General features: G+C 43.5%; 1 protein-coding gene across 2 annotated transcripts in view; it reads left to right on the forward strand.

Annotated features, from left to right (window-relative positions):
* metap1d (methionyl aminopeptidase type 1D (mitochondrial)) overlaps window positions 1-12,736 on the forward strand; it is a 49,429-nt gene extending 36,693 nt beyond the window's left edge. For both annotated transcript variants that reach the window (XM_060899542.1, XM_060899543.1), the window contains 3 exons: window positions 3,421-3,468; window positions 4,966-5,044; window positions 12,518-12,736. In XM_060899542.1, the coding sequence (XP_060755525.1) occupies window positions 3,421-3,468; window positions 4,966-5,044; window positions 12,518-12,596 (206 nt within the window). In that variant the 3' untranslated portion in view covers window positions 12,597-12,736. The remainder of the gene's footprint in view (window positions 1-3,420; window positions 3,469-4,965; window positions 5,045-12,517) is intronic.
* The last annotated feature ends 435 nt before the right edge of the window (window positions 12,737-13,171 follow it).

Here is a 13,171-nt window from a genome sequence, read left to right on the forward strand (position 1 = left end):
AGGCGACAGCGATAACCACTACACCACCGTGCCGCCCATTATTATTATTATTATTATTAGCTCGGGCGTCACGGTGGTGTAGTGGTTAGCGCTGTCACCTCACAGCAAGAAGGTCCTGGGTTCGAGCCCCGTGGCCGGCGAGGGCCTTTCTGTGTGGAGTTTGCATGTTCTCCCCGTGTCCGCGTGGGTTTCCTCCGGGTGCTCCGGTTTCCCCCACAGTCCAAAGACATGCAGGTTAGGTTAACTGATGACTCTAAATTGACCGTAGGTGTGAATGTGAGTGTGAATGGTTGTCTGTCTCTATGTGTCAGCCCTGTGATGACCTGGCGACTTGTCCAGGGTGTACCCCGCCTTTCGCCTGTAGTCAGCTGGGATAGGCTCCAGCTTGCCTGCGACCCTGTAGAAGGATAAAGCGGCTACAGATAATGAGATGAGATGAGATTATTAGCTCGTCTGGCCGACAGGCCGATGAGCTTATGCCATCATGTGTTGTCCGTCATCCGTCTGGCGTCATCCACATTTCACTAAAATCACTTCTTGTCTTTCAATTCTTCACCGATTTTTATTATTTTTGGCAGGAAGGTAGGTCTGCCTGAGGGGCGTATAGCTTCTACCCACATTTGCATGATTGCAATTAATAATGAAGATATGGAGTAATTAAGCCCTAACAAGCAGTTTTCACACAAATCGCTTCTTCTCCTTCAATTCTTCACCAATTTTTGATTCTTTTTGGCATGAAGGTAGGGCTACCTAGGGTGCATATACGGTAACTTCGACCCACTCCAGCCCTATCTAGTCCAGAAGGAGTGATCTAAAGTGGGCTATCTTGCGCAGTTCTACTCTCAAATATTTGAGCTGGACTGGTTGAGAGTAGAACTACACAAGGTGGTCCACTTTAGATCATTCCTTCTGGACTAGACGGGGCCGGAGTGAGCTACGCCGTCATTGACTATCTCATTATTATTATTATTATTATTATTATTATTATTATTATAACAACCCCATTTCTATCCATTTTATTCGTATCACATGACACCAATTTAGGGATGTGAAGGCTAATACTTGCTTTCTCAGAGATATCAGTTTACTGGTGTGCTACTAGAGCACTGCACACAAACACTCTTAAGCCTCTGTCACAACCGGCCGTACGCGCTCCTACGGCCGGTCTACGTGCAAAAAACGCAAGAAACGCACGGAGGGCGCGCGTGTGGCGTGCTGATTTTCGAGCTGTAGACTGGCCGCAGACCGGCCGCAGAGGTTCTTTGTCATGTCAAACAAACTCTACGGGCGCTTACGTTTTTTTCAGGTTTCAAGACAAACTTGCATCCAACGCGCGTCTTTCTCCATGAATAAAAAAAAAAACGCAGCGATTTGGGAAACGCCAAAAATCACACGGCCAAAAAATCGTACGTCCGGTTGTGACCTAGGCTTTAGTGAAATGTTGGTGAAAATGCGATGGCGGCACAACAGAAAAGTTTTTGAAAGTTTGAATTCCAGCGATGCCACAGCAGTCAGGAATCTAGGGAGCAAAATTAACCGTGCTCTCTGGGTAGGTGGGGGGCTGGTGGCATAGTTCTCTCTCCTCTCCTGTCAATCACAAGGACACTAGCTAATGAGTTCATGTATGCGGAAGAAGGCGGATAGCACTTTCTTTTAAGTGTGTTACGCTGCCCTGTGACAAAGCATGAGCAGCAGTTTGAAAAGATGTAGTTGGCTGGTTTCACATGTCTCAGAGGACGTCTTCATTCATCATATGATAGGGAGAGCTTCCCTCACAGTCCAAAGACATACAGTTAGGTTAAATGGCTACTCTAAATTGCCCATTGGTGTGAATGCATGTGTGAATGGTTGTTTGGGGTGGGAACTGCTCTGTGTCTTCGACGTCCACTCTGGGTAGCTCTCCTGAGCAAGCTAAGGTGGTGTTTACATTAGACCGTATCCGTCTCGTTTTCGTCACGGATGCACTGTCCGTTCACATTAAAACGCCGGGAAACGACTCCACAGGCGGAACAACTTGAATCCGCCAGGGCCCACGTATTCAACCCAGTTCGTATCTGATCCGGTGCTGTGTAAACATTGAGATACGAGGAAACGCAGTGCTGAGCTCTAGCTGACGTCGTCATTGGACAACGTCACTGTGACAGCCACCTTCCTGATTCGCTGGCGTTGTTCATGCCACGTTGGTCATGTGACGCGACTGCTGAAAAACGGCGCGGACTTCACTTCCTGCTATTGTTTCCGCCTTGTATCACCTTTTTGTTTTTCATTAAAGAGTATAAAAGTATGAATATAATGCTTTGCTTTGTCATTCTTAATGTTGTTCATGGTAAGATGCAAATACTGCCCATTGTGTAGTTATGATTGTCTTTAGGCTTGCCATCCTTCCACTTGCAAGTGGTGAGTGACTTGCGCATGCCCGATATGCACTGGGATCACACACACAGCGGCTCAGTCCCGAATCACTGCTCGTGCACTTCACTCGCGCGCTCTGTGAGCTGCGCAGGGCCGGAGTGCGCACCCTCCAGAGGGCACTCGCTGTTCAGGGCGGAGTGATTTGGAGCGCAGCCGCTGAGGAGGAAGCGCTGAGCCGCACTGACGCATTTCAACTTGCGTGCCGTCTAATTAGTCATGTGATTAGCGTATCCGTGTATTGGCGTTGCTGTGTGCACGCGAATCGTTTTAAAAACGTTAATCTGATGATCCGCTGATACGGTCTAATGTAAACACCACCTAAGAAAGCTGCAGTAAACAGTCAACTCTGACATACAATAAATAAAAATAGGGAGAACTGGGTGGGGGGGTGGGAGAGAATTGGCAAGTGACCTCACCAAAATCAATTGAATTTGTTCGACTCCTTCTTAGATAAAACTAATGAACTAAATGCACATTTTTCTTCTCAGCAGCAGGAACCGTTATGGTTTTTCTCTATGTTTATTCTTTTATGGTTATCATAAAGGAGCAGGAACTGAACTGGACCTCACAAATGTAATTTGGCCCTGCTTTTTCTAGTAGAAGTGCAGCTTCAGTATTTACTTGGTAAATGATGGTTGTTGAAACTAGGCCCAAGAACTAAAATCAGCCCTGGTTCCTCGGTTGAGGCCTCGGTTGCACCAAAATTTCTGGATTCCTGAAAGGTTCCTACAGTGGTTGCATGCCGAATGAACTCTTGGCAGGTGACTGGAATAAAGATTTATAACTGAATTTCTCAAAAGAGGCTTACTAATCAGACATAATCCCGTTCAAACTGTACACTCAAACTGTTGAGGCTTTTTCAAAGGCTCATCCGTGAATCTCTGGGATTTGATCTTATTCTTATAAACTTCAGGTCACTTGTGCAGAACAGCATGATTAAGATTTGAAGTGTAATCTTAATGTCGCTATTTTAACCTTTCTCTTAATTTTTTTCTTTTGTTTTTACAGCCAATGATAATGGCACGCTGATGGAAGAAGGCATGGCCTTCACAATAGGTCAGTGCTTGTATGGACATTCCTGTTGGGGTGTGTGTGTATGTGTGGACTGTTTTGTTTGTATTTTTATTAAGAGTATGTGATCTAATACCCTGTCCACACTAGGGATTTTGTACCGATACGAAACTACTTTCGTACCGCAACACCTGTCCACACTAGCAACTATACCGGTACTGTAGCGGTATAACTGTATCGGTACGAAACCCACAAATGTATGGGTTTCGTACCGGTACAGTATCAGTACTGTAGTGCTTCGCTGTAGTGTGGACAGATGAAGCGGCTCTGTATCGATACAAATATAATGCGCAAGCGCAATGAACCATTCCTACGTCTTCCGGGTTATTCATACAATACAATACGCCCGTGCTTTCCAGCTGTAAATAAAACGTCAAAATGGCTCAAAACAACCGTGGAGCTACATGGAGCAAAGAAAGGGGGGAGGGAGGGGGAAAGAGGGAGGAAGAGGGGAAAAGGGAGAGAAAGGGAGGGGAAGAGAAGGAAAGAGGGAGAAAGGGAGGGGAAGAGAAGGGAAGAGGGAGAAAGGGAGGGGAAGAGAAGGAAAGAGGGAGAAAGGGAGGGGAAGAGAAGGGAAGAGGGAGAAAGGGAGGGGAAGAGAAGGGAAGAGGGAGAAAGGGAGGGGAAGAGAAGGGAAGAGGGAGAAAGGGAGGGGAAGAGAAGGGAAGAGGGAGAAAGGGAGGGGAAGAGAAGGGAAGAGGGAGAAAGGGAGGGGAAGAGAAGGGAAGAGGGAGAAAGGGAGGGGAAGAGAAGGAAAGAGGGAGAAAGGGAGGGGAAGAGAAGGGAAGAGGGAGAAAGGGAGGGGAAGAGAAGGAAAGAGGGAGAAAGGGAGGGGAAGAGAAGGGAAGAGGGAGAAAGGGAGGGGAAGAGAAGGAAAGAGGGAGAAAGGGAGGGGAAGAGAAGGAAAGAGGGAGAAAGGGAGGGGAAGAGAAGGAAAGAGGGAGAAAGGGAGGGGAAGAGAAGGAAAGAGGGAGAAAGGGAGGGGAAGAGAAGGAAAGAGGGAGAAAGGGAGGGGAAGAGAAGGAAAGAGGGAGAAAGGGAGGGGAAGAGAAGGGAAGAGGGAGAAAGGGAGGGGAAGAGAAGGAAAGAGGGAGAAAGTGAGGGGGGAGAAAGGGAGATTCATTTTCTATGTTTCTTTCTCAACTGCCTCGCGCGTTTTATACGATTCGACTGAATAAATGACCACCAGAAATACAGACTGTACACTGACAACAAAAAGCACACACGCATTGTTTCATCCGCCATATTCTCGGAAGGAAGTTACTCGGTAACCACGGAAACATTTCGCGCACGCGCATTTCAACTTCCGTGAAAGAAAACCGCAAACATTTCTCGCTAGTGTGGACAGATGCACTAAACTGTACCGGTGTACTTTGTATCGATACAGTTATACCACTATCGTACCGGTATGCGTGTGAACACAGCATTAGTTTACCAGTAGTCTCTTTGACGCGTTCTCACTTCTTTCTTATTTTTTTCCAGAGCCCATTCTGATGGAGGGAACCTCTGAATTCAAGATCCTCAGTGACAAGTGGACGGCTGTCTCAATGGATGACAAAAGGTTCTCTTCTGCTCTTCGCATGTTCAAGTGCTCATAGAATACCATAGTAGGGTTCTAATGACAGGCAATATTTTGTCGCCTATTACTGCTAATGAGCCTAAGTGGGGGATTATTATCAGAAAGGTAGATGAGGAGCTTTTCTGTTGGTTAGCCAATGGCCTAGCAAGACCCAACAGAGTGTATGAGAGTCTGAAGTGCAGTTGGGTTGATGTATGCTGTATTCACAACATACAGGAGTAAGCAGTCTCAGTTTTTCCATCAACATCTTATTTGTGTCCACAACGAAGTCACGAAGATATTGGTCGATATTTCAGCTATAAGTAAAAGGGTTCACTCGAGTCTGGCTGGTATCATTTTTCCCTGTTGATGCGTTTAAATACAAGGTGAGTGTATGTAGTGAGCAGCAGAGTTATATAACAGATTTGTGCTGAAATTTGTTTGATTTCTTTTACTTTCTAGTAAACCTGTTTTACCAGCAACTTGCTTTATGTGGATGTATGTAATACAGTGAGCCAAGCTCTCTGATGAAGAGGGATGGCATTACTCTCTCTCTCTTGTCAGTCATAGCAACTCTAGCCAGTTGTGGGCACCGTTAAAGGAAATGATCACTGAAAACTAACCAAATTCTAGTCACCATATCAATTCTAGGACAGTGTTTCTGTAATGTTTTTGTGTGTTGAAAGTGGAATAAATGTAGAGAAAATGCGTAATTTATAAGGAACTCTTTTTTTGTTCAACTGGCGCAGCCATCTAGCCTGGGCCCGCCCATCCTAAAGGCCAATTTATGCTGACAACCCAGTCCTCGCAGATGGTGTCGCAGATAGCGTCTGCGTAGCCCCCCCGCCTTCGCAGACGCTCTGCGCGCACCTCCCAAAAATTGTGACCACCGCAGAAGCCTCGCAGACAAGAGGGCTCTGATTGGTCCACTCTACATCCGCTGTACACGCACTTCCGCTTCCCTACTTTCCCGGTTTGGTTTGTTTTCACGACCGGCATTTTTAAAAACACGAGCGAAGATGGAGCAGCATGAAGAGCGGTTGATTGAGGAAGTGAGGAAGTACGTACATCTATACGACTCCAGTTCTAGTCATTATAAGTAACTGGAGGATAAACACTCCACTAACCACACCCACCAACTGCTCCTAGCGACTTCGCACCCCCTTGCATTGTGCCGGTGAATAACATCGTGCACGCCTATTACTCCCCGCTCAACGATAAATTACAACTGTCTGCGAAAAGCTATCTGCGAAAGCCTTGTCGCAAGAGCATGCAGAGGCCTTAAGTGTGACGCAACACGAGGGCCTGTTGCGAGCTTAGTCTGGCAAGGCAAGCTATCTCCAGCTCTTCCAAGCTCCCGAAAAATTGGGAGCCAATCAACTTTGAGCATCTCCAACGGCCCTGGGTAGAGGCGTATTCAAGGCAGTCACGTAGTAGAACTGCGACCAGAAGCCATAGATTGTTTACAGAATCTATGCCGGAAGTGCTTCATTCACTAGAAACATTACGGACATGGAGCAGCGGCAAGCCTTTGACACAGCGGTAGATGCTGTATTGAAAGCATTCAACAGGAAGTTCTCATTGAAAACAGAGCAAAGAGCAGCCCTGGAGGTATTTATCTTCTTCCTGTTACTCAAGCAGTTTCTGTCGCGTCACATACGTCAGAGGAAAGAGTGATGTGATTGGTTTAAGCTTCATCACAGCCTTTTCTGGCTTCGACCAGTAGCAAACTGAGGCATTTCAGGCATTTTTGGGAAATGGTTGGGCTTAATATCTTTGCCAGACCAAATGCTCGCAGAGCTTTGAAGTCGCGTTAGCCAGACTAGCAGCCATCATGATGTCAGAGTTGCTTCCCCTGGGAGCGTGCATGTATACGTTTATCGTGAAAGTGAGTGAGTGATACGCCATAGTCCATATAGACTATAAAAACACTCTACCGCTAACTTTTACCGCATGTAAGAAGCCAAAAGCAGGCTTGTAGTACTTGAGTCCGACTTGTGCCCTAATTTTAAGGATTCATGACTCGACTTGGACTTGAGCACTGATGACTCGGACTTGGACTCAGACTCGTACATTAACTGAATTAGGACTCGTAAATTGGAGACGAGGACTCGTATTTTTTTTTATAACATACCATAATCATTTGGCATAAGATATTTATATCAACATTAATTTTTATACTAATTTCGTGCAAGAGTGTCACACCTGTGCGCCTTAGCACGTGCATCAGATAAACTATTGGGCGCTCAGGACAGCACACGCCAAGCGGACTCTTGCACACACGCCGTAAACAACTCGCACCTGCACAGGATTAAGGCACAGTCAGCGTGCCTGTATAAAAACTGTGAAAACACACTTACTTTGCGAAGTATTGAGTTGCATTGCTGATACATTACCGAGCCTTATTTCCTTGCTTGGTTTCCTGATTTCCTGTTTCTTGTCTTTGATTCTGCCGAGTGTACGATAGCCTGTTTGTGTCTTGCTCGACCTGTTGACTGTTTCACTGTTTTACGATTTTGCCTGCCGTTCTGGATTGTTTACCGTCTTCACTTGTATTAATAAACACACCTTCTGCGCTTACATCCGTCTCCCAACCATCTCTGACAGAATACTTCACACTCCCTGACAAAGAGAAGCTCACCTGTTCATACGTCATGTTCAGGAACAAATTAATGTTAAAGGTGCTAAAACGGCCACCGTCAGATGGTGCGGTTGGAGTCTTGTTCTTGGACTCGACTCCAATTTTTTCTTAATGACTTGGACTTGACTCAGACTTGAACACTGGGGACTTGAGACTGGACCCGGACTCGAGGTTTAGTGACTCGACTACAACACTGGCTGGAAGTAAAATACTCTCAGTAACGTGGAATCCAGCAGTGACGAAGAAACAGTTATCCCAGTTCAAAATTGCGAAGCCATGGGTATTGCCTGGATCCAGCATCATCAACTTCTTCGTCATCAATCCTGCAGCCTCATTTTGACTTTTCATGGTATCATTATAGCGGTGCAGATGAATACGGCGGCGTACACGTATTTTGAACGATGCTCTAACTTAGCCACTTTAAAATGTGAAAATAATCAATATCCTTTCAGAATTACTACCTCAACCTAGTGCTACTTTGAATTACATGTCAAAGTGCTTAATTACAAATAAATTCATATTTTACGATTCATTTCCTTTAAGCGCATATGTGGAAGAGGGTAGCTGGCATTTTCCACTATGATGCAGCATGTTTCAAAAAGATGCACTTTATGTGGCTTGGAGGAAGCCCATGTTGGTCTTCACCCTCCCTTGCTTCCTCAGAGATCTCAATTTACTGGTATGCTACTAGAGCACTGCTCATAAACACTCTTGGTGAAAATGCAATGGTGGCGCAACAAAAAAAAAGTGTTTGTAAGTTTGAATTCCGACGATGCCACAGCAATCCATGGTCGGGAATCTATGGAGCAAAATTAGCCGTGCTCTCTGGGTGGGTGGGGGATTGCATAGTTCCCTCTCCTCGCCTGTCCATCACAGGGACACTAGCTGATCATTTATGAGTTCATGTATGCGGAAGAGGGTTGATAGCACTTTCCTCTAAGTGTGTTACGCTGCCCCGTGACACAGCATGAGCAGCAATTTGAAAAGATGTGGTTGGTGGGCTTCACATGTCTCAAAGGAAGCCTTTACTCATCATGATGAGGAGAACTGGCTGGTGGGTGGGTGGGAATTGGCAATTACATGTCATAGTGCTTAATTACAAGTAAATTTTATTTACAATTAATTTTCTTTAAAGGAGAACTGAAGTCATTTTTAAACTTGCTTTATTTCTTAATTAACGTGTTATTCAATTACGTTTTCGGTTTTAGTAACCTTATATCGTGACTCATATTGGCAACTAATTGCAATTAAATATTATACTTATCGGCCTATTCGGTTTTTAGCCGTGTTGAATTTAGTTCGTTTGGTCCACAGCAGGCGTCGCTTATCCGCGCGATCTTCACGAGACTTGTGTGAGACTTCGAAACATGAAGTGTCAGCCAGGTGTCAGTGCCGCCATTTTGAAAACTGTTTTCCAAATGAAATATTGCACAAAAACGAGTTTAAATGACGATCACTGCCTACTTTTTTCAAACTTTCCTGATTGCTATCAAAACAAATAAAACTTCTGGCTTGATTACATCAGCATTCGAAAGAGGGCACGCACGTCTTTTGACTACCCTTGTGTCCGAAATCACCCCCTACTCACTAGATAGGGCACTATATAGTGGGGATGCCATTTTGTAGTGTTGTCCGAAACCTTAGTGAGGATTATTTACACCCTATATAGTGCACTCAAAGTATCCCACAATGCATCATGAAAAGCAGTGTACAACGATGGTCACTAACCAAAGCAATATATCCCATCATGCATTGCGGTCACGTTGAAAGAAATCAAATTAAAAGTCTCAAATTTGATTTAATAAAAGGCAGCGGCAAAGAAGAAAGTATTCAGCCTTGATTTTAAAAAAAACCTGAAAGATGCAGGTACTTTGTGTTGATTAATGTGGGAAATTATACGCCCAGTATAATATGGATTTATCACAAAAACACATGCATGTGTTTATTATTTTGAAAACCCACCAGCCGACTGATATGACACATTTTAATTGTGCAACAGTAATGACGTAGATACCAGCGCGACGGACTTGTGTCCGAAAGCGTTTTTTTTTCATTTTACCAATGAGCTCACTATATAGTCCTCTGTGTAGTAATTCCTTATATTGGGAGTAGGGAATAGTGAACAAGTGAGCAATTTCGGACACAGGGAACGTTGGCAGATGTTGGTCACTTTGATTTCCGCTGTACGTTTTACTTCCATCCTACGATGTCTCGCACAGGTCTCAGCGAATCTCGTTTACGGCCATCGCTTTGACATATGGACTGATATATTACAGAGCGTACAACTCCAATTCCAAAAAAGTTGGGACAAAGTACAAATTGTAAATAAAAACGGAATGCAATAATTTACAAATCTCAAAAACTGATATTGTATTCACAATAGAACATAGACAACATATCAAATGTCGAAAGTGAGACATTTTGAAATTTCATGCCAAATATTGGCTCATTTGAAATTTCATGACAGCAACACATCTCAAAAAAGTTGGGACAGGGGCAATAAGAGGCTGGAAAAGTTAAAGGTACAAAAAAGGAACAGCTGGAGGACCAAATTGCAACTCATTAGGTCAATTGGCAATAGGTCATTAACATGACTGGGTATAAAAAGAGCATCTTGGAGTGGCAGCGGCTCTCAGAAGTAAAGATGGGAAGAGGATCACCAATCCCCCTAATTCTGCGCCGACAAATAGTGGAGCAATATCAGAAAGGAGTTCGACAGTGTAAAATTGCAAAGAGTTTGAACATATCATCATCTACAGTGCATAATATCATCAAAAGATTCAGAGAATCTGGAAGAATCTCTGTGCGTAAGGGTCAAGGCCGGAAAACCATACTGGGTGCCCGTGATCTTTGGGCCCTTAGACGGCACTGCATCACATACAGGCATGCTTCTGTATTGGAAATCACAAAATGGGCTCAGGAATATTTCCAGAGAACATTATCTGTGAACACAATTCACCGTGCCATCCACCGTTGCCAGCTAAAACTCTATAGTTCAAAGAAGAAGCCGTATCTAAACACGATCCAGAAGCGCGGACGTCTTCTCTGGGCCAAGGCTCATTTAAAATGGACTGTGGCAAAATGGAAAACTGTTCTGTGGTCAGACGAATCAAAATTTGAAGTTCTTTATGGAAATCAGGGACGCCGTGTCATTCGGACTAAAGAGGAGAAGGACGACCCAAGTTGTTATCAGCGCTCAGTTCAGAAGCCTGCATCTCTGATGGTATGGGGTTGCATTAGTGCATGTGGCATGGGCAGCTTACACATCTGGAACGACACCATCAATGCTGAAAGGTATATCCAGGTTCTAGAGCAACATATGCTCCCATCCAGATGACGTCTCTTTCAGGGAAGACCTTGCATTTTCCAACATGACAATGCCAAACCACATACTGCATCAATTACAGCATCATGGCTGCGTAGAAGAAGGGTCCGGGTACTGAACTGGCCAGCCTGCAGTCCAGATCTTTCACCCATAGAAAACATTTGGTGCATCATAAAACAGAAGATACGACAAAAAGGACCTAAGACAGTTGAGCAACTAGAATCCTACATTAGACAAGAATGGGTTAACATTCCTATCCCTAAACTTGAGCAACTCGTCTCCTCAGTCCCCAGACGTTTACAGACTGTTGTAAAGAGAAAAGGGGATGTCTCACAGTGGTAAACATGGCCTTGTCCCAACTTTTTTGAGATGTGTTGTTGTCATGAAATTTAAAATCACCTAATTTTTCTCTTTAAATGATACATTTTCTCAGTTTAAACATGTGATATGTCATCTATGTTCTATTCTGAATAAAATGTGGAATTTTGAAACGTCTACATCATTGCATTCCGTTTTTATTTACAATTTGTACTTTGTCCCAACTTTTTTGGAATCGGGGTTGTATTTCAAACACTCATAACTTGCTATAGCAGTGACAAAATAGCGATCAAAAATACATTCCTATATTTAATAAAATGAGAAATAGAATTTTGATAATAAAAAATTTGCCTTCAGTTCCCCTTTAAGCTCGTGTATGTGGAAGAGGGTAGATGGCATGTTTCAAAAAGATGCACTTTGCTGACTTTCCATGGCTTGGAGGAAGCCCATGTTAGTTTTCACCCTCTCCGGGTGGTAGCTGTTTTATGATGGAGGAAAGCTGACTGGTGGGTGGGAATTGGTGGATGATCAAAGTGGGGAGGAGAAGAATGAGGAAAAATCCCGAGAAAAAATCAATTTAAAAAGAAAAAAAGGATGGCTTTTTTTTCTTTTTCTGGTTTTCAGAAAACCTTTGGACAATTATGACTAAAAAAACTAATTGCCTGCTTCCAGACTTACTGGATCTCAATGGATGCTCAGAATTCTGATATTGGTATCAGAATTGGAAATCGTGAGTTCGGTGTATCCCTAGTGCCAGTGTTTATCAACCCTGGACTGGGAAAATCATCCATGTTAACGGCACAGCGGTAATTCTGAGCTTTTCACAAGCTGAATAATTCAGTCTTCCCCAATTTTTTCACTTGTCTTTTTAACGACATAAATACATTTCCCTGAATGCGTTTGTCCTGCACCCCCTCAGGCTAATTGCTAATGGCTCAGTTGGCAGGTGTGGACAGTCTGCACCACTGCTTGGTCAGCACTTCAGCTGGACTCCCATGTTTAAGGTGGATTGAAGGGAGACGTAGGGTGAAGATGGAGGACTTAATCTCTAGCTTTTCCTTAAATGTGAATCACTTAATCTGTTTGAATATGACTCACTCATATGCAGGTGTGTGTGTGTGTGTGTGTGTGTGTGTGTGTGTGTGTGTGTGTGTGTGTGTGTGTGTGTGTGTGTGTGTGTGTGATTTTCCAGATCAGCCCAGTTTGAGCACACAGTCGTCATCACTTCTGATGGTGTGGAGATTTTGACCAAATTGGCACATGAGGACTGAATGTGGTCAAGTGTGTTGTTTGAGTGAAGATTTTATATGAGGTGTATAGTAAAGTAAAAACTTTGTGTTTAAACGACTGTTCAAAGAAGTTGCGAAGTCTCTCTGTTCAAAAGCTATTCCTGATTAAAGAAAAAACTAAGTTTTTGTGGTGTGATATTTATCCATGAGCTAAAAATGTGCCTTATATTGTTTTTGTTACCAGTTTCACATTTCAGAGTAATTTTATGTTAATCCCATTTAAAATCTATTCATAAACTAAGAAAAATCTTTGTTGTTGTTGTTATTATTATTGTTGTTTTGATAACTTGTGTATTTGACTCTTCTTATACAACCCCGATTCCAAAAAAGTTGGGACAAAGTACAAATTGTAAATAAAAACGGAATGTAATGATGTGAAAGTTTCAAAATTCCATATTTTATTCAGAATAGAACATAGATGACATATCAAATGTTTAAACTGAGAAAATGTATCATTTAAAGAGAAAAATTAGGTGATTTTAAATTTCATGACAACAGCACATCTCAAAAAAGTTGGGACAAGGCCATGTTTACCACTGTGAGACATCCCCTTTTAC

Source organism: Neoarius graeffei, chromosome 18, assembly GCF_027579695.1.
Source record: "Neoarius graeffei isolate fNeoGra1 chromosome 18, fNeoGra1.pri, whole genome shotgun sequence".
NCBI lineage: Eukaryota > Metazoa > Chordata > Actinopteri > Siluriformes > Ariidae > Neoarius > Neoarius graeffei.